Source organism: Danio rerio, chromosome 3, assembly GCF_049306965.1.
Source record: "Danio rerio strain Tuebingen ecotype United States chromosome 3, GRCz12tu, whole genome shotgun sequence".
Lineage (NCBI taxonomy): Eukaryota > Metazoa > Chordata > Actinopteri > Cypriniformes > Danionidae > Danio > Danio rerio.
In genome coordinates this window covers 26,520,765-26,543,492 of record NC_133178.1, presented here as the reverse complement: position 1 = coordinate 26,543,492, position 22,728 = coordinate 26,520,765, and the positions used below count along the sequence as shown (strand labels likewise).

The 22,728-nt window shown below is 33.2% G+C and overlaps 3 protein-coding genes across 4 annotated transcripts in view; 1 reads left to right on the top strand and 2 right to left on the bottom strand.

Annotated features, from left to right (window-relative positions):
* carhsp1 (calcium regulated heat stable protein 1) overlaps positions 1–2,712 on the bottom strand; it is a 32,955-nt gene extending 30,243 nt beyond the window's left edge. The window contains exon 1 of the mRNA NM_200562.2: positions 2,560–2,712. Coding sequence (NP_956856.2) covers positions 2,560–2,572 — 13 coding nt within the window. The 5' untranslated portion in view covers positions 2,573–2,712. The remainder of the gene's footprint in view (positions 1–2,559) is intronic.
* dnase1 (deoxyribonuclease I) lies at positions 259–21,830 on the top strand. 2 transcript variants are annotated; one of them, XM_073939080.1, is made up of 9 exons: positions 259–878; positions 16,692–16,830; positions 18,787–18,875; positions 18,966–19,052; positions 19,131–19,243; positions 19,521–19,633; positions 21,061–21,215; positions 21,297–21,390; positions 21,479–21,830. In XM_073939080.1, exons 2-9 carry the CDS (start codon positions 16,693–16,695, stop codon positions 21,524–21,526), a joined length of 837 nt encoding a protein of 278 aa, XP_073795181.1. In that variant the 5' UTR covers positions 259–878; position 16,692; the 3' UTR covers positions 21,527–21,830. The 2 variants fall into 2 exon arrangements, with proteins under 2 accessions (XP_073795181.1, NP_001002674.1); NM_001002674.1 differs by lacking the exon at positions 259–878 and adding an exon at positions 16,421–16,515.
* naa60 (N-alpha-acetyltransferase 60, NatF catalytic subunit) lies at positions 4,457–14,119 on the bottom strand. Its single transcript, NM_001082872.1, is given in 7 exon segments — positions 4,457–5,105; positions 6,056–6,238; positions 8,424–8,658; positions 8,787–8,883; positions 11,358–11,487; positions 12,775–12,890; positions 13,966–14,119. Coding segments are annotated over 5 exon segments (729 nt in total). The 5' UTR covers positions 12,885–12,890; positions 13,966–14,119; the 3' UTR covers positions 4,457–5,105; positions 6,056–6,081.
* Positions 21,831–22,728: the final 898 nt, after the last annotated feature.

The window sequence follows — 22,728 nt, the reverse complement described above, 5'->3', positions numbered from 1 at the left end:
TTAGTAGGTCACCTGCAATGTTGGGCAACAGAAACAGAAAACTCTTTGTCTGAATGATTATCTGGTGAAGGAACAGAGCATGCTGCAGTATTTTCAAGTGACTGTAACAGATTAAGTTTACTATGACCTCTAGCCTGTCTTTATGAGCTCCCAACGGGGTCCATCACTCCTCAAAATCCAATATTCCAACTGGAGGACTATCAGTTACGTAACTAAAAGCATGGCATGATGGTCTGGAAAGCAGCAAGTAAATAACTCAGTGTTCTTGGGGTGAAGGCACAAAATCATTTCTAAGACAAGGAACATTGTTTTTCAAAACCTTTATATAAAATTGAGCATCACCCTCAGAATACAAAAAAGTATCACATCTTATGGTGCCACAGTTCGCTGGGAAGATCTAGGACTTGTGTGTTAAGGAAAATAGTGAACGACACCAGCTAGAAAATGGAAACCTCCAATGTAATCAGCCATTTCCTTGGTATTTAGAAGAAGTCATCGATAAGCAAAACAAATCAGATATAATTAACTAATTCAATAACTATAGATGACAAATTAACCGAAACATCCAAAGCTTAAAAAGAAAGTCATTCAATCATTTTCTTTTCGGCTTAGTTCCTTTATCAATTTGAAGTTGCCACAGCGGAATGAACCACCAAACTTATCCAGCATATGTTTTATGCAGCAGATGCCCTTCCAGCTGCAACCCATCATTGAGAAACATCCATACACTCATTCTTACACATACACAACAGACAATAAAGTTATAGCACATGTCTTTGGACTTGTGGAAGAAACCAGAGCACCCGGTGGAGACCCACATGTACATGGGGAGAACATACGAGCCAGCGACCTACGCCACCGCACCACCCGTTTAAAAGGTAAGTTCACCAACACCACCACCACCAAAAAAAAAAAAAAAACAATTACTCTTAGTTTTCTCTCTATTTCATGTGGTTCCAATTCCAATCAACAAAAAATAAATATTTTTTAAATGTTGTATTTTGTTAGCCATTGTCATTCATAGAAACTTTTAATAAATCAAATTGAATGACTAGATTTCTTTTCAAAATATATTCATCTGCGTTAATCAAAAGAAAAAAATGGTTTGGGGTGAACTATCCTTTTTAATTGAAGAGTTTAGAAAAAAAAACTGAAAAAAAACTGCTTAAACCAGCCTAAGTTGGTTAGCTGGTTGACCAGTCTGGTTTTAGAAGGGTTTTGGCCATTTCCAGGATGGTTTCAGCTCTTTCCAGCCTGGTCTTTGCTGGTCAGACTGGGAGAGGACCAGCTAAAACCAGCTATGTCCAGCTTAAACCAGGCTGCTCAAGCTGGTTTTAACTGGCCACTTTCCAGCCTGACAAGTTAAGACCTGGCTGGAAATTGCTGAAATTATCCTCCAAAAATGGCCATAAGCCCTCTAAAATCAGACTGGTTGGCCAGCTAAAACTAGCTGACCACCATAGGCTAGAAGCTGTTTTTTCAGCAGGGAAATGTTGTTTTTAAATGTTTTATTGTGCATTATTTCAAAAACTCCTTGAAAGTTGTTATTAATAAGGTGGGATGTTATAAGTACAACTACAACTTGCTTTACGTTTCACATATTCAACTGATGAAGGTCAGTGATGAATCATGAATCATTATGTTCAATCATAGTTGTGCAAGATGACTGTATCGTGTACATGAAGTTGTACATAGACTTGGCTTCGTTAATTAAAAAATATTTCATTAATTTCAACAAAACTTCATCAATTAAAAATGCCATGATTTTGACTGAACAGCCCTAAACTACGAGTTTACAGAAAATCTGCACTAACCCTCACATTTGCTGCAAACCTGTATGAATAATCAGTTCCAAAAGAAAAGAAAATGAAAAAAGAAAACTTTTTACCTCAAATAATAAAGTATAACTCTTCAATATCAATCCAAAACTGAGGCAATGCATTGCTAATTTGATCTCAAACACGTATACAAATTTGACCTGTTAAATCAAAACTGAAAACATATCACATCTCCAGTGGGAATGTTTTTTGTCATCTTATTTCAGCGGGACTTCTGCAATATTGTGTCAACATCTGAGCGTCAGCAAAAGTTGAACAATGAAAAAGAGAACATTCACACAAATCTACACCAAAAGTCCTTTAATCTGTCGTGGATATTTCCTAGAATAGTGGAACGTGTTTACTAGTATTGTTACTTCGACGCGTGTTTGGCCCCTCCCTTCAGCTCAACTAGTCTCTGGGTTAATTAATCTACTCTATTTTAACAATTCTCAACACATCTGCAATATCTCATATAGGATACCTCGGCATTGCATAGACAGACCAATTTCCCAACAATATTTAACGACAATGAATATACAACCACGCAAAATACCAAGGAAAGATGCCCCAGATTCAAGACATGTGAAACATGAAGTTTCGCGTCTACACCGATATACAAAACATTAAAACAATCTCCCTTCAAAATGAAACATTCGCGAACATGTAATACTCGCACTTTCATAAAACAAGCCACTTTATTTGGATTTATTTAGGAAAGAATAACCACAGCATCACTCACCGTTTGCAGACATGCGGGAGCCACAGAAAACAACAGTAGGTTGTTGGAAACAGGAAACAACGAACAGAAAGCCACGAAGGAAAGTAAGAGTTGCTCGGCGTTTGCTGGTCTTGACTGTGAATGAGGGTCCACGGAGAGAAGCGTGACTAAACCGATGCCATTCAAACTTGTACCATTAAATAACGATTACCGTAAAACTTCAAATATCCCGAGTGTGAAATATCAACAACAGGTACTTTTCAAACAAATGATTGAACAACATTGGTTTCATATGCATTTTATTTCTCTTTCCTATAGGTCATTTAAAAATGTTCATAATGCATGAACGAATCAATTCATAAATAAAGGACTGACAATGGAAGAATGTAAATTGATAAAAGAAACACTGTAAAACCCAGCAATCAACTTTATCAAGTGAAATGAGTGTAGTTAACTCAACATTTACCTACAGTTAATTCTACTCATTTGAAAAGAGTTTTGAACTTAGTGTTGTGAAGGTATTGGGTTAATTAAATACCTCATTACTCCAACTTAAATGGAGTAAGTTCGAAGTAGTCAAATAGATTAGTTTTTTTAACTTAAATGGTTTGAGTTGCCTTAACTTATTGAGTTTTTACAGTACTCAAGTTGGTTTGAGTTCTCTTCATTTATTGGGTTTTACTGTGCTCAAATTGCTTCGTTTACTCAAATGAATTAAGTTCACAGTACAAAGTACAAAAGGGACAGACGGAATCTGCATAATTTTTTTATTTTTATTTTTTTGCTATTTCTGTGAAGAATTTTGGTAAAAACCTGTGAATTTATGTGAAATAATTTTGGGAGTATCATAACTAAAACCTTAATATATAAAATAATAAGTAATACCTTTTCAACTTGTATTTAATGTTTACAATGCAGAACCAATTAGACCCACTTTATTTGTTAAACAAAGCAAGTCTCTTATATAATATCTCCAATAAAAGACAGAAAACATTACTTTACAAACTGTATTGTAAATAAAGCATATAAACATTTTCATATTAGTCAACAATATTACTGAAATTAATTTTAAAACTGAATAAATATGAATTTACACATATACGCAAGTAAATAAACAGAATCAATGATGGGCTAAAAATCGGTGGAATTCTGCGTGCGGAGATTCCGTGTGGGCCTACTCATTAGAATCAGTTTTTGAACTTAGATTGTTTGTTGCAATCGGTTTCCTCAAATGGTTTGAGTTACCTTCACTTTTTGGGTTTTACAGTGTACAAAACATTTGTGTACTCTCGGTGAACGCTAGAGGGTACTGTAAAATTCCGATAAGCACAAACATCTCAGTATTTCATGTCATCTAAATTCCTTTCATTTCCTTTTGGATTTCCAAAGTATTTAATAGTTTATTATTATTGTAAAATCAAATACAAATCCCATGTTTCAATTCTTACTACCTACTAGACAATGAAAATGTTACACAATTGAATGTAAAACAACATACCAACTCACAAGACTGCAACATTTAAAGAAAATCTAAAAAACTGAGGGAGATTTACACACAATCTTACACTCAATAGCACAAGGTGATAGTGGTTCTATATTGATACCTTGCTCAAATCATGCGCTTTTGATGCAAAATGAAAGTGAATTTTGTTTACAAGTCAGGAAATGGAACAAACACGTTTCCCAAATGCATTAATTACAATCACATACAGTATGACAGAACAGTTCCTATGGTTTGATAACAGAAACATTCCTTCACCAGTGTTTCATCAAAGACAATATGAACACACGGTCAGACTTAAACTAAAAATCTTTGATTCTGCAAATTGTGTAACGCGAGAGCATTTTTCCTCAAACCCATTTATTTTGCAAGTAAATCCCTGATTTACATCTACATACTGAAATTCAAGCATTTCTCCCCTCACACAACATTCATTTATTTCCCCTTTAAAACAACAGGAAGTTCACTGCATGGAATGGCAGGACGCGATGCTGTAGGATCCAAAATCATCTGAATTTTAAAAAGAGTTTTCACATTTGCGTTTGACATTAACAACACACACATATGTCGAGGTGGAGGGTTTTGTCACGGTGGCCTTCGTTTCCTTCAATTCAGCAACACTACATTCATTGCCTCTGTGCAAATGTTAATAAAAACACCAAACTTAAAAGAAATCGCTGAAGTATATGCTCCGTGCCAAGCACAAACACTTGACACATGCATGAAAGTGACTATATGGAAAAGGTATGCATACTTCTACCATCAAACCCTAAAATTATCTACAGAACAGGCCACGAATTAAAAAAAAAAACGTTGATTTATATTAAAAATCTGGATAAAGAATAGAATATTTCTACACAGCAGCAGAATTACAGGCATGAAGTGGAGATTTTATATTAAAAGGGCAATGTACTAATGACAATGCATATATTAAAGTATATATATATATATATGTAAATATATAATGTACAATTATAATACACTGCTCCAGACCAGAGAGAACGGATTTCAGTCTTCATGGCCCTCTTCAGCATCTGACGGGACCCAAACAATCAAACTCCTCCACCTGATAAAGAGACATCATTAGAGCTTAGCCTAAATCATAAAATCAGATTACACCATTAGCATCTTCCTTAAAAAATTGTGATAAAAGTGTAATGATAATTTTCGGATTTATAGCTTGTCTCCTCTATAAATACATTGTTAATTAAGACTGGAAGAATATTGAAAACTCGCTCTTTTTTGGGTCAATATCAAAGAACTTTGTTGCCGTACCATGACATATAAAGTTTCTTGTTTATTATGCCAGAATAAAATTATAGCCATACCGACCTAAAAAAAAGCAACTTTTCATTTGACATCGGTCTTAGTACACAATGTAACTGCAGAAGAGGCAAGTTTTAAATAGGAAAGTTATTAAAACTTTTTTTTGACATTTCTGAGCAAGATGCTTATGGTCTAATCCGATTTAATGATTAATGCTAAGCTGAGCTAAAAAACACTCCTGTGAGACCCTAAAATCAGCTGAATGAAATCCAAAATAGTAAAACTCAGTTGTTTGACTCTAGGGGACTTGTAAATAGATTTTTCTTTGAAGCAGAGATGATTATACTAGGGCCCATGGGCCAAAGTTGGCCCTTGGTAATCTTTGATTAAACCCACCATCCCATCTGATAAGAGAGTGAGGGTTAGGGCGAATACATTTTCACATCACCGAGCAAATCAAGGCAAAAAAAACAGGTGCAGCTTGACTAGCATAACTCCATTCTGTTATAAATGAGATTGTTTTGTTTTTTTACTGTAATAAGTTCATTATAAAATAAACTCTGTATTAGTTAACAAAGCAGTGTTTTCAGGTTATTTTTAAATATTAAATAAATTAGGAAATCACCAATGGCAACTTTAATGTAATACAGTTTGGGATATTTAACTTCGGCCCACCATGCTTAACCAAGACCCTTCATAAGAAAAGGTTTAGGCACCTCTGCTTTAAAGAGAGTAAAGAGTTAGGCTTACCTTGCATCTTTCTGAGCTGACCATCATCACATTGTCCTGCTGTACTCAATGCCGCTCTTGGAAGAGATGCCTGACCATGGCAGAAAGCTGCGCAGAAGATTCTGTGCTTGCCTGTAGATTCTCTGAGGAATAGAGCAGGGGCTCAGACTAGCCAGTGCCGAACCTATATGATGGATATAATCAGTGCTGAGCGAGTCAAGGAACACGTCTACCAGTCATATTCATGAGATCTAAGTGACATTCAAAACAGCTGTACTATAGTTTAAAATTTGGGCTAGTTTCTTTGTTTTTTTTTTTTTGAAAGAGTTTTCTGCATTTATTTGATCAATATTAGTAAAACTTAGTGTGAAATCATGTGAAATATCAATACTATTTCAAATAACTATTTTCTATTTTGATATACATTACACTGCAAATTATTTCTGATGACATCATTGAATCTTCAGCAGCATCCTTTAGAAATCATTCTAATATGCAAATTTGCTAAGTTTCTTTGTGAAAACTACATTTTTAACCCTTTATAGGTCACTCATTTAAATATTCATAAGGAAAAAACTTTAATGCTATTGGAGATTATTATAAGATTTTTTTAAACTTTTAATCATAAACAGAAATTTTAAAAAAATTAAATATATATTACCATATATGGTTTCTCACTTGATAAAATAGATTTTCTCTATTACAAAAAATAAAAATAAAAAATTGCACAGGATTTAGACATATTGCATGCAAAATTTGTTAATTAAACGTAAATATAACCAATTCAACCATAAAAAAATATTCAATCTACTTCACTTTCATTCAACAATAGCATCCTGTGAATTAATACTTAATTCAGCTAAGAGGTCATGTTATGATGAATCTATTTTTTAGTGGTCACATCATCACGTGATAAAAGCCAGCATTCACTAAACTCACTTTAACCTCCCTGCACATTCAAACAAGCATTAAAAAAGGTTGCATCCATCCCATGTCTTCATTCAATTATTTTCCTTTAGATTAGTCCCTTTATTCATCAGGGGTCGCCACCGCGAAATGAACCGCCAACTTAACCAGCATATGTTTCACACACCAGATGCCCTTCCAGCTGCAACCCAGTACTGGGAAACACCCATACACACTCATTCACAGTCACACACTACGGCCAATTTGGTTTATTCAATTCACCTAAAGTGCATGTCTTTGGACTGTGGGGGAAACCGGAGCACCCGAAGAAAAACCACGCCAATTTGGGGAGAACATGCAAACTCCAAACAGAAATGCCAACAGACCCAGCTGGGACTCGAACCAGCAATCTTCTTGCTGTTAAGCGACAGTACTGAGCCATCGTGTCGCCCCATGCCATGCCTTAATTTTGATCATTTTTACTCACTTACTAAGCCAGGGGTGGGCAAACATGCTAATCAGTGTCTTCAAGATCACTAGAAATCTATAAGTAGGTGTGTTTGATGAGAGTTGGAGCTAAGCTTGTGCAGAACACCGGCCCCACAGGACCGAGTTCACCCAAACCTGCTCTAAGCTGTTCATGAGATCAAACTCAGATATATTCATTTCTGTGCATAGTTAGCAACTCCGTCAACACCTAAAAAGCTCTCAGAAAATTCACATTTGACCTTTGATTTACTACTACAAGTTTAACGAGGATGTAACCAATGTAAAAATGAGGGTAATTATGATATGGCATGAATGCACCTAAACCAAACATAAGAATGTAGATAAAAACACAAATAACACATGATCTGGTAAGATTATTGGCTACCAGTAACAATAAATACATGTGTATAGACAGCTCTGGAAAAAATTCAAAGAAAATGGCGATCGGTTCTCTGGATTTGACATTGAGAAGTCAATGTTTGGAGTAAAATCATTCATTTGGGCTTTATATATCCATTTAATAAAATACTGATAATGTAGCTTCAAACATTCTAATAAAAATATTATTGTTTATTTGATCATATTAACAGTGAGCCTGGTCAATATTAAATATTTTCATGATTTTAGACCTTAAATATTGGGGAAAATAGCCATGCATAAATGTATTATTTATACACGTCAAACATGTAAACATATACCTTTTCCTCCTATTATTTAAAGTCTTAAAAAAGTACATATTTTAATACTGACCTACTGTTAATATCTGCAAACAAACAATAATTATTAAAGTAAAAATTGATAAATATAATAATTGTTACTCTCCAAAACACCTACCTAATAATGACAAATGCAGTTAACACACAATAAATGAGATTTTTTTCCAAAGCTGTATAACATATAGCTCTAATTGCTAACCCCATTCATAACTCTCGGTCAAAGGACACACAGATAAGAGCAACTCAAAAACAAACGTGTGAGATAAAGAAAAGGATATAAGATAGTCCATGGAGGATGTCCGCCATTGATGTAGAGGACGTAGGTGAAACCATCTTTGAGCACTCCTCGTATCGAGTAATAGTACGGTAAATAGTGGTGCTGTTTAAAGTCTCTGTTCTCATAGAAGTGAATGGCAGTGTTATTAGTGGTGAGCACATGCAGGTAGATGGCTTTACAGTGGTCCTGCGCCGTGGTGGAGATGTGCTCCTTTAAACTGTCCAGCAACAGAGAGCCTGTGGGGAGAGGAAAAAGACAGAAGATTGACCTGTGTGTATACAGTTTAAGTTTTATGGGAGGAAGTATACTTCAAGGGAGGCTTCTTTTATGAATGTTGCATAACTACACATTTGTCACTTCTCACCTATTCCATGTTTGCGAAACTCCTTCACGACTCCTAAACTCAGGATGTACGCAACCTGAGTGTCAACAGGAAAGCTGGAGGCCAAAATGTCTCCATCCTGGTGGAGAGAAATATGTGCTGAGCTAGCAAAACACAATTCTCCACACAATTTAAATAACACAATAATAATAAAAATAACTTGAATTGGTTTTAATTAGTGATTTTAATTGGTTGTTCTATCATTCATAATATGGAAAGCCATTTTGAACGCTTTATTTTTAAGTGATTATATCTTGCGATTGTGATGTGTAATTGAAAAACAAATGAGGGGTGTTTTTTTTTTTAAAGAAAGTGTCTTATGCTCACCTAGGCTATATTTATTTGTTCGTAAATACAAAAATTCTAAGTATCATTCTAATTTAAAATAATAATTATCATATTTTAAATTATAATAGACTTATAAGATTATAATAAATAAGATTATAACAGACAAAGACTATTTTTTTAATCATTATTGTAATTTATTTCCAGTATTAAAGTGTTACTTCTGTTTACCTTTTTTATTTTTCCTTAATTCCAAAAAAAGAAACTTGATTTTTTTACATTTTTTTTTGTGCTAAATTATTTTTTTATTTCTATAATTGTTTAAGTTATTTTTTTATTATTATTTAAGGAGCTTTCATAGGATTTTATAGACTCGCTGCAAAAAAAATGCTATTCTTACTTTATTTTTGTCTTGTTTCTGGTCCAAATATCTACAAACTCTTAAATCAAAAAACATTTGAAGTAGTACAAGTAAAAACAAATTGTCTCCTCTTTAGAAATAACATATAAAAAACAAAGTTTTTCCTTAAAACAAGCAAAATAATCTGCCAACGGGGTAAGCCAAATAATAATGTTGTTTTCGCTTTGAAATAAGATTTCTTTGCTTACCCAATTGGCAGATTATTTTACTTGTTTTAAGAGAAAAACTGACTTCATTTTGAAATAGTATTTCTAAAAATAAGACAATATTTTTTATTTGTCTAAAAAATGTTTTTTAATTTAAGAATTTTTAGATATTTGCACTAGAAGCAAGACAAAAACTTTAAGTAAGAAAAACATTTTTGCAGTGTAATGGTGTTGTGAAATTAATGAATGTATAGTATACAGTGCTCAGCATAAATAAGTACACCCATCACAAATCTCTCTTTTTAATTCATATTTTTCATAGGAAGCTAAACAATATTATATTTGTGCAGATACATTATATTAGTCAGTACAGAAGCCAAATCCGGAGCTTATTTAACAAAATAACTTATGATATTGGTCCAAAAACTAGTAAACCCAAATTTATATGTTATAGAAAATTATTTTTTAATTTAATATAAAAAAATTGAAATGTAACATTTTGCTTAAATTTAATTGTATTATTTTCAATTTTAAATATCTTTGATGAATAAAATATAATTTTAATATATTTGTTTAATAAATCTGTTTTGTTTAAACGCACCAAAGTACATTGCCTATATTCACCTAGAAATGGATAACAATATTTTCAAAACGGGGTGTACTTTATTATGCTGAGCACTGTATAATTGTGATAACCATGAAACTATTATTATTCCTCAGACCATAATCATACCAACAAAATCTATTTTTATTGCATCCCTAACGGAGAAACATTTTGACCGTATTGCAAACACATTAACTGTACACACGCCCATAATCAAATTTACTATGCTAATCATTTATGTGACTAAATCGTTAATTAAAAGTGAACTTTATTTATTTCTAAATTGCATACTAAATATGCAGTAATGAAAAGCAGGAGGCATAACTACCTTGAAAAGGCAGAATCCTCTCTAATGAAGGTCAAATCTTTTGCTACGTGCAGAAATGTAGCCTGTAACCCAATTAATCATCTGCTATAAAAAGGCTTTGGATATGTCAGATGATCTTAATTATGACCCTTTACATCAAAGCTTCTGGAGAACTATTCTTCATGCATGGCCAAAGTCATGTATTACTTATCCATACATTTATTATTTAAAGCAAAAAACCCTGCAAATAACCTTCTTTCACTATTTATTTTCACATTTCATGCATAGAAAAGATGAACTTGCAATTCAGGAATAACTTTCTAATTTTGTGTTGAGAGGTTTGAATAAGGTGCGCTTTTTTTTAAAATAATAAAAAAAAAAAATTAATAAAAAAAAAAATAAATAAAAAAAAATAATTATATATATATATATATATATATATATATATATATATATATATATATATATATATATAGACAATAAAAAAAATAGATATGCTTTTTTATTACATGACATTTTTTTTTCCATCAAGGATGCACTTTTATTTTATTTTAATTATTTATCAAAAATCCATAAAAAATGTATCATTTTCAATAAACACATTAAAAAGCACTGTTTTCAACATTTATAATAAGACCATTTATTATTCCTAACATTCTATGCATATCTTGTGCAAATGTATCTATAGGCATGCTAAAATTCTAAGTGTTTTATTATGTCTATTATAGATTTAAATTATATGCTCATTCATTTTCCTCATTGTGTTATTTTTTAATACACCTAGTCATACCTCTTTGTGTACTTTCGTTCTGCTTTTTATTTCAGCCACAATCATCCCCACAATTCCACCTCTGAAGGTGGCAGCCAGACTGAAGAACTTCTTATTTGATGTGATGTCATGGTACCATGAGTCTGGATACCTAAAACACAAACAAAACAATTAGTGGGCGTCTTAGTAACTATATGGTTTCCATTCTATGTCCAAAAGGAAATTATCAATAGTAAAACAAATGATTTTTTGAGAAGCGCTTCTCGTTATATTATACTCGCATGGCAATTTAAATAAAATGTATATCCACCTCAATTTAGTGCACAATTGTTGTGTGCATTTTAATTCTTAGACACTGCAAAAAAAGCAACATATTTTATAGATTTTTTGGGGATGTCACTAAAAAATGCTTTATGGAAATTCTAAGATATGCAAACACTGCAAAAAAAATGCTTTTCTTATTTAGATTTTGTCTTGTTTCTAGCTCAGATATTAACACTAACAATTTTTAAATCAAGCAGCATTTTCTAGACAAGTGAAAAATTAATTTATTTTCAGAAAGTGTCCAAATTATGTCAGTTTTTCCTTAAAACTAGCTACATAATCTGCCAATGGGAATTAATCTAGTATTCGCTTTGCAAATATAATTATTTAGATCAGCCCATTTGCAGAGTATTGGAAAAATCCACTTCATTTTTGACATCTTATTTCTAAAAACAAGACAATATTTTTACTTGTCTTGCTTGATTTAGGATTTCTTTTGATATTTGGACCAGAAACAAGACAAAAACTCTTTTTTTGTAGTGCACACCTTAGCATTTCCATAAAGCGTTTTTAGTGATATCCCCCCCAAAATCTATGCATGAAATAAGTAGTGTAGTGCTTGGTGTGTATAAAAAGTAATTGTTTAATTCAGGGTTTCCGTACTCACTCAATGGAGGATCACTCTCCACAGAGCACTTTAATTCTGTCTATGTCATCATAGTAGAGCAGGCAGATTATTTTGCTTGATTTAAGGAAAAATGTACCTAATTTTGACATTTTATTTATAAAAATTGCCAATATTTTACTTGTATAGAAAACACTGCTTGAATTAGGATTTATTTGTGTGTGTGTGTGTGTGTGTGTGTGTGTGTGTGTGTGTGTGTGTGTGTGTGTRTATATATATATATATATATATATATATATATATATATATATATATATATATATATATATATATATATATATATATATATATTTATTTTCATTTAGACCCGAAACAAGACAAAAACTCTAAATAAGAAACGCTTTTTGTAGTGTATGCACATCTTAGCATTTCCATAAAGCATTTTTGGTGGTATCCCACCAAAAAAACTATGCATAATATAAGTAGTGTAGTACTTGGTGTGGAATGAGGATAAAAAGAAATTGTTTGATTTAGAGTTTCAGTACTCACTCAATGGGGAACCACTCTCCACAGAGCACTTTAATTCTGTCTATGTCATCGTGGCAGAGCAGGCGAAGCTGTATTTCACTGAGGGCGGTGGTAGGCACCACGTCGGTCATTCACACCTGAGAAAAAAAACAAAATAGGAAGAGCAATTCAGAAGTTTAAAACAAGTTAAGCAACAAGCTCTCACTTTGAAAACCATTATTTTGATTGGACACTCCATTATATGTTAAAAGTAGGGCTGGGTAATATGGCAAAAACGCAATCTTGATAATTATTTTCCATATTGAATGATAACGATATAAATTTTGATGTAAGTTGTTAATGCTTCCAGATTTAAAAGAGCACCCCAACAATGACTGAACACACAAAAATTTAAGGTCTATTAAATGGCATAATTTTGGCCGATACATTTTTGGTGGCAAACAATTTCATATATCTTTATTTTCAACACACTTTTAGATTCCCATTGTTGCCCATTTCTGCTGTGTGATTAGCTCTGACTCTCAATATAAAGTAAAAAAGTTTAGTTAAAAGATTAAATGGCTTGGGAAATGGTGGTATGTTGGAAAATTACTTCCTAAAAAGATTATAGCTGCTTGTTTTAGTACCTCACTATAAACTAAGAAGTTTTTTCCCGGATGAAATTTGATACGTATTAACATGTTTCTTCTAGTTATCTGTCAACTCAAATGTTGCCATTTGGAAAGAAAAACAAAAACAGGATGTCCATGTAAACAGAAAGACATTCTGCCATAATAAAAAAGCAAAGAATATTGTGACTACCAAACTCTTATTATGTATTTTTATTAAGTCTTATGCGAGTGAAAAGATGAATCCGTTACAAATAACTCATTGTTATCAAATAAAACTTGAAAAACAGAAAATACATTGCAAAGCATTGCTGAGCAATTGTATAACGTTACACCTAACGTTACAATAAAGCCAAAACAGATAGACAGCAACCTTCTAATACCAAAAGCTAGCAGCTAGTCAGCACTAATATGTTTCTAAACGTAATATCATGCATTTGTAAGACACCTAAAGGTATAATTACCATATAAAAGACTATAATATCGTGATCTGGGAATTTAGTCTACTTATATAATCAACCTGTCAGTCGCTTTTCCCTGATTTGTTTACATGCTAACCGCTAAGTGCAGAAATGATTAGCAGGGATTCGAAATGATTCCTAACCTGCCTAGTTTCACCGATAAACAGAAGGATGTGCAGTCGTTTCTTTTTATTGCCGTGGAGACAGTTCACTGCTGCGGTAGCATGGCGATAGTGTGTAAATTTGTGTCCGGGATAGAGATGACACATTCAGCCAGAGACTCCAACTGCGCTCTGTAAAGCATTAGCGTAGCCGTTAGCACTTCGACAACTCTGGGCAGACACTTCCGGTTCGGTCCGTTCCGAAAACAGCCGAACGCCACCGAAGTGCTTGTAATGCATGATAGGATTTTAGCTTTTAAAAGTCTTTGATTTTAAACACCTGAGCGCATGTAAATTCCAGTCTAATAATTTATATTAGACATATTTTGATTTATAAATTAATAAAACAACATCACTCAAAAACATGACATGTGCGCACAACTTGTGCATGCCCAGCTACACAAAAATCCAACGTTATGCACAAAATGGCATAAAATAGAAAAGATATAAACTCTAAATACACTTTTCACATAATATGAAATGCATAATAGTATATGTCTGGTATGTATTTTAAATAAACGGTCGACATATAAATTGCCTAAAGCATGCAGTGAAATATGTAGCCTATGTTAGAAGGTTATTGCATTCTGTGTTAGAATGTAATTTCATACGGGGTATACGATATATATACAGGGTATCACGGACTTTTAATATCAGTCAGCCAGCCTCAGGGCTTCCGGTCAATTCTCAAATATGGAAATAATTTTACCCCTCTATTTTCAATGGAGTTTTTTTTTTTTTTTTTTGCCCTAGCCTGCTGTCTTTCATCTCTTTTGCGCTTTAACAACCAAACTGATGTTGTCTATTTAACTGATTTTATTTGAATTGCATTTACAACATCGAAGTTTTTCGAACATCGAACCGTATTAAATTGAAAATAGTTAAAGCTTTCACCGAAAGTTCATCATTGGCTGACACTGTGCATATAGCCCATTAAAATTAATTATACAGTAATTTGTTTAGACACCGATAAGCTTTTCAAGTAGCGCTTACACTGTAAAAATCCGAGAAGGCATTAATGTCACATGCGTGTGCCATAATTTATACAATTAAATAAATATATAACTTTTGTTCTTGGCCTCATATGGAAAGAACCTATAAGAGGATATATGCACATATATCTAACCTATATGCACATATATAATGTTATTTTATATTACATATATATGTATATATGCCACATATTGGCAAAATTGAGGTGCATAAATGTGCATATACAGGCTATATTGGTCTTCTGTATTGCTTCTTTATAAGCCCTATATGTACATACAATAAGATCTAACAAAAAATATATATATATGTATGTGCAAACACATGAAATTGGTATCACGTAATTGGCAAGTTATGGAACTTAACTATGGCAATAACAGTGAGAAGAGATGTAAAGCTGTCTACACGTTTTCCTGAAACATTTACAAGGTCAATTCTTTCTTGTATGAAGATACATGGTTTGTCGTTTTTTTTTTTCTGTTTTCCGTTTTTTGCCTTATTTTTGCTCTTGTACTATATTTTTTCTTGTTCTTTTTGATTGCTTTTAAGTAATTAAAAAATCTTAATTTCTTTTATGTTGTCTAGCAGCTATGGATTTTAATACTTTTACTAATATATAAGTAAACAAATAGATAAACATATAACTGTACATGTATAAATGCACACATATGTACATATACTATAGGAAAACGGCTAATTTTTTATATTTCACATGTATTAAAAACCTACATTAAAACCTATGTTAAAGCAAACATGTTTGTTTTTTTCCATGTGGGGCATCTCATTTTTATTGATATCCTGTCATACTGTGACCCCTATTATTAAAATGACTCCACTTTTCTTATTATGGGACTAGTCAACAGTGTATGAGACACAGAATAGCATAACATGAAATAGAAAAAGAATGTGTACTGTAAATACCATAAGCACCGTTTTCGCATGTCATCATTATTAAATGCCACACACATGTTGCGCCCTCTGTTGCCCTGAAGCGGTATTATTTTTTTGTAAATGTGAGGTCAGTTTTCAGGGGTCAAATCATACACAGTAAGTCAAATAACAGAACTGAAAACTAAACTGAAAGAGGAAAATGTTTAGAAGACCCCTACACACACAAACAAAAGCACATTTTAAATATGCCATTTATAAATCTTTACAAACAAACACATTGAAACAAGCGTGTAAAAATTGAGATTCTGGCTCTATTAGAGACACCGTAAAAAAAAAAAACACCTTTCATAATGAATTATATAAGCCAGCTTCAAATAAATATTTTCTAAATATTTCTCTCTTAGCACCTGTTTAAAGTTAGATTAGACTTTGTCTTATCGCCCACCTGTTAATTTCCCATGGAGAAAGTGAGCGAGAGGTTGGTGTCTTTCCACAGTAGTGGTAAATAAAAACTCTGCAGAATAAGTGATACTACTTTAATTCCCTGAGAGAGGGACTTGCTGAGAGGCAAATACAAAGGCGCTTTAGTGGTGCAAAAAAGGCTTTCCACCTGTTCTCACGACACACGAGAAAAACAGAACTCAACAGCAGGTACAGCCATCTTGTTTCATAGAAAGAAATACTAAAGAACCAGAAAAATATATTTATATTTAGATGGTAATATTTTAAGTCGTTAAGATTATCTGTGTGTGCAAATTTGTTGATTTGCACATCAAATGTTTTGACCATCTAATGCATGTCTGAATATGCTCTCTGTCTCTTCACAGCATGAAGTTTATAATTACTCTAGGTGTGCTCCTGGTCTCTGTCCACATTGGAAGCTCATTTCTGATTGGAGCATTTAACATCAAATCCTTTGGGAACTCAAAAGTGTCTAACGCCACTCTGCTTGACATCATTACCAAGGTGAGTGACCCCCATGGGTTTCTCTTAAGAATTATAACCATAAAAATTATAATAAAAAGATTGTCCACATGCATAACATGTAGTGTATTATTTTGTGTATTATTATAAGCATGTCATTTTTATCATCAGGTTTCTTAATGGTTTTTTATTGGTTGTTTCTATCATCCATACTATGCAATTTTTAACATTATCCTGGAATTTTACAGTTTCCCATCATTTCAAGCTTAAAAAAAAAAAAAAAGAGTATTGCTCAGTAGTATAGAAAGTGGAAACAACTTTTTGTCTTTTGGGTGGGAAAAATCATAATATGAGTTGGCATGGGAGGATAATCGTTTCAAGGTATACCACGGTTTGGAAAAGGTTTTAAAACCTTTTACATTTTTTTTTTTTTTTAGGATTTATTTACGTTTCAGCAGAAAAAAAAATATCTAAAAATGCCATTTTAAATAGTAAAGAAATCAGTGTTTTTGAAACTAATAAAGACAGCAGAAGTCAATGATTCACTTGAATTATTTAGCCTGACATGTTATACATTATTATTATTATTATTATTATATTATACATCTTTCAAAAAATTAAATATATTGTTTTCAAAGGGAAAAAGGTTATTGTTTTATACCCAGATATTTAAAAAGAATATATTTTAGAGCAGTGATCTCAATACTGTGAAATCGTGATATTTTTATCCAAGGTTATCATACCGTCAGAATCTTATACTGGCCTATGCCTAATTATGAGATATAAACATACAATTTGCAGCAGAAGTCTGAATTCTGACCGAAATATATCTTGCAATTCTGATTTTCTTTACTCTCAGAATGCTGAGTATATCTAGTAATTCTTAGCCACATTTTTTTGTTAAAAACTAAACTATATTTTGAAATAGCAAGTTTTAATTCTCTCAGCTCTATTTATTAAAGCTTGCTATTCAAAAACACAGTTCAGTTTTGAAAAAATAAATAAATAAATCATCAATAAATTTTATACATTTCTAAATATTTCACAATTTTGGTTTATAAATTCAAAGTGTGACTAAGGTTACATTCTTAAAAATAAAGGTTATTAAAAGGTTCTTTGTTGCTGTAGATGGTTCTTTGAAGAACCTTTAACATCCATAAAACCTTTTCAACTCGCAAAAGGTTCTTTGTAGCCCCAAATGTTTCTTTGCACTTTAAAATAGTTCCACAGTAAATGACATTAGTATCATTTTACAGAATGTAACTGCTGGTTTGAAATGACATGAACGTTATGATAAATACAATTTTTTTGTGCGCACTGCACCTTTATTTTAATATGGTTAACATAGACATACAGAATAATATAACTATCAATTTCTGCCAAAATAATTTTTTTAAACTGCATTTGTTTTTCCAAATTAACGTTGTATAATTTGACACATGTATAAGACAAATTGTTTTGGCAATCCATATTTAATCTTTCTTTCAGGATTTTCTTTATTTACTGCATTTATGGGGTCATGAACCTTCTCATAGATGGTTCTACAAAAAGCCGAGCTGTTAAAAAAGGTTATTTGTAGTACCAATAAAGGTTCTTTACAGCACCAAAAAAAAGAAAGGTTCTTCAAGAAAACATTTGGTCAAAGGTTCTATGAAGATCCAAAAAAGGTTCTTTAATGGCATCGCTGTAAAACCACCTTATATTTCTAAGTATAGCAAAAGTAAGAATAGTATAGTAGAATAGCTATAATACTATTCTCACTCTTGCTATTCTAACCTTAGTCAGAGCTTTGAATTTATAAACCAAAATTTCTGAGGGAAAAAATAAATTGAGTGAAAATACAATTCTTACAATTCAGTTTTGTGTTTCAATTGTAAATCTTAGATCAGAATCTTCTCAGAATATGTTGGTTTTAGTGTCACAATTGCCTGTTTTATTTTTCATCTCATGGCAAAACACGATTCGATTAACATCTGTGTGTGTGTGTGTTTTTGTTAGGTGGTGCACCGGTATGACATCATACTCATTCAAGAAGTGCGAGACAGTGACCTCTCCGCAACATCTAAACTGATGGACAGTGTGAATGGGTAAGTTGACTTTAGTTACAGCATTTAAATGAACACATTTAAAATGTAAACAATTTACACAAATCACAATAATACTTTTTTCCATGTCAGAGGCTCCTCGCCGTATCAATATGATTACATTGCCAGTGAGCCATTGGGTAGGAACACATACAAAGAGAGATACCTCTTTGTTTACAGGTAGCATGTTGCTCATATATTACAGTATATCATTTGTGTACTTGTGGGTGGTATCAAATAAATGATAACTCTCAACAGGAGTGAGTCGGTGTCTGCCGTAAACAGTTTCCATTATGATGATGGATGTGAACCGTGTGGAACAGACACATTCAACAGAGAACCATTTGTGGTGATGTTCTCTTCTAAAACAGGCAGGTGGAGCTCGCAGAACATTGTTGCAGCAATGATAGATGGATGTATGGATGGATGCCGTCTTGGTCCATATTAAAGACTGAAACTGTGTACAGACATCAAACTAAACTGTATTATTCTCTGAAATTGAAGTTAGAAAACATTCAAAGTAATTTACCGCTCACATTGTGATGCTAAACAACATTCAGATCAGCCTATTTCAGCCTCTGCAACAAAAGTACATTACTGAAGAGAAAACTGAAAGAGAGAGACCACTAACACTTTTTTTTTTTCTAGCTGTCCGAGACTTTGCTCTCGTTCCTCAACACACATCCCCAGAAGTGGCTGTGCAGGAAATCGATGCTCTGCATGATGTCGTCTTGGACACTAGACAGCGTCTGAACACAAATGTAACTAGAACATAATGGACCAACTAGTCTGGTTAACACAGAACATTCAAACTGATTTACACTAAGTGGAGATCAAAATTACGTTCAATTTCCTAAATTTTGAGGCCACATATTAGTCCTATTTGCAGCTATTATAACAGGAGGAACAGAGCAGTTTTCATAAGCATGTATTCTGTATAATACAGTATAAATAATCAAAACGTTATATTTGATATCTGAGATATTGTTCACGATTAGAAAACTCTTTCAGATTTGTTCCAGGTATTGATCAACCTTGTGGTAATTTCTTTAATTACCAGCCTGATCTCACAAGAAAACACAATGTTATGCTAATTTTAGCCAATTCCTACAAATTAATATGGGCTATATGCACAACTGTGTTTTTCAGCCAATCGATGTTGTAATGTAGTTCAAATATAATCAGTTAAATAGACTTAAGCATCTGTTTGGTTGTTAAAGTGTAAAAAGAGACAACGTTTACACGCAGGCGGCGTCATTAGCAGCAAGCCAGACAGAAATTTCATTGAAAATACAGGGGGTAAAATTATTTTCAGATTTTAAAGACATGGCGCGGAAAAATATAATTTAATGCAGTGTTTCTTGTTTGGTCTAATACCCACTTTATATTGTATCTCAGCTAGGCAGTGATGATCACTTTTTTTTTTTTTTAAAGAAATCAGATCTTAAACATGGCGATTTTGTATGGGATGACAATTAACCAGAAGCCCAGGGTCTGGCTGACTGAAATTAACAGTCTGTGTGCATATACCCTATTTAATTTGTATGAATTTTTGAAAGGAGACCTCCTCCAAACCCCACCCCTAAACCCAACCATCATTAAAAGATGATTAAACCTTACTAAATGCTTGAATGAGATCATACAAATTTATTCGCATTAGTTACTAGATTACAATGTTATGTACACTAGTTACAAATTACAGCAAGTTTACTTGCTAGCAAAACATTTCAGTTTCACTGACTTTGGTTGAGCTTTTGTGCCTTTAACACAACCTACCCATGCTGAAAGCTCCCCCAATTGGACATCTTCAGGGCTGTATCAACATATACTTGCTCCAGAATGAGACTTAAAGGAATTTCAGCTAAAACAAGAGACGTTGGTAACTCCATATCTGTGGTTTCTAACATACAGCATCTTCACAGTGTCTCTAACTCAAATCCCCTTCAAAAGGCTGATTGTCTACAATAGCATGCACGAAAGGACAGGACAATATGGACAATCTCAATAGCTTTCCATTTCTATTTAGTTAAGCACTAAACAGGGTCAAGATCTGATATGGCATACAGTGTATCCACATTTAACAGAATTTGGTCAGCAAAATTGCATTTTGCAAACTCTCATCAGCAGAGAGAATCAAAAGGCTGATAATATACAATGTGATCTAGGTGACATTTTAATTTTGTTTCAGAACATCATGCTTTTGGGAGACTTCAATGCTGGCTGCAGGTATGTTTCCAATTCAGCTTGGGCCAATATCCGGCTCCGCACTGACCAGAGTTACACCTGGCTCATCCCAGACAGTGCGGACACCACCGTCACACACACAAACTGCCCTTATGACAGGTAGGAAACACATCACAAGCTATATAGTTGGATAAAATAAACAAGTGCCATGTAATGACCCATAAATTGTTTTGATAAAAGGATCGTGGCGACTCCTGACATGATGAGAGGAGTGGCTCCAGGATCAGCGCAGGTCTTTGACTTCATGGAGGCTCATGGATTGAGCCAGGACTGGGTAAGGAAAGGTTTAGCCTCATCATTTGAGGCATTAGTCTGTCGCGTTGTGTTTTTGTCTGTCTGAAGAATTCATGTCTCCTTCGCAGGCACTGGCAGTAAGCGATCACTTTCCAGTTGAGGTCAAGCTCATGTGAAATTCCTTTTCCATTTTCTTGCGGCAGATTTACAGTGAGTGACATGTAATGCTGAGATACACTTATTGAAAAATAAATCCTCTTTTAATAATTGTAAAAGAAACAAATTGTACAAATGATTATAATCACTGATGTGCTGCTGAAGAAACATGTACAACCCCAAGTGATTTCTAAATTTACTTGCATTTCATTGAAGATAATGATTTAATGCATGTTATTTAATGTGTTTAAACAAACATGTATTCCAATTTTGGTTCTTGCAACACATTTAAAAAAAGTTGGAACAATAAAGCATTTACCACTTTGTAATATTGTCATTCATAACACTTAAGAGATGTTTAGGGACTGAAGACACCAAGTGAAGTGTTTCAGACGTAATTTTGTCCCATTGTTCCTGCAAACATGTCTTAAGGTGGACAACAGTAAAAGGTCTTTGTTGTCGCATTTTGTGCTTCAATATGCACCACACATTCTCTATTAAACACAGGTCGGGTCTGCAGACAGGCCAGTCAAGTATCCGTATCCTCTTCCTTCGCAGCCAGGACTTTCTAATGTGTGCAGATTGTGGTTTTTTATTGTCTTGTTGAAATATGCATGGGTGTGCCTAAAAAAAATAAAGGGAGCACATTGTGCTCCAAAGTCACAGACACAACCACATACCATGATAGACCCTGACTTTTGAACTTGTTGCATGGTAACATTCTGGATGATCCTTTTCTTTGGTTCGGAGCACACAGCTTCCATTTCCTCCCATAAAATACCTTAAATACTGATTCATACGACCACATGTTTTCACTGTCATGCACCATCCCAGATGCTTCTAAGCCCAGAGAAGTTGAGCACTGAACACTGTTAACATAGGGCTTCTTTTTGGCACAGTAAAATTTTACCTGGAATATTTTTGTGGTCATATTGTCCGAAATTAAATACAATTTAAAATAAATCTGTAAATTACTACTTTCTTTTTTATTTGCATTTTTCCATACTGTCTCAACCTTTTCTGATTTGGGGTTGTATTATTAATATTATTGCGTTTTTTTGATAAACAGAAATTTTAAAAGAATAGCACTTTCAAAAACCAAATACATTTGCAACATTATGCACTACTGTTTAAAAGTCTGATGTTATTAGGAGTAAAAAACAATACTAAAATAAAATAATGATGCTAAAAATGCAGCTTTGACGTACCAGAAATGAACTGC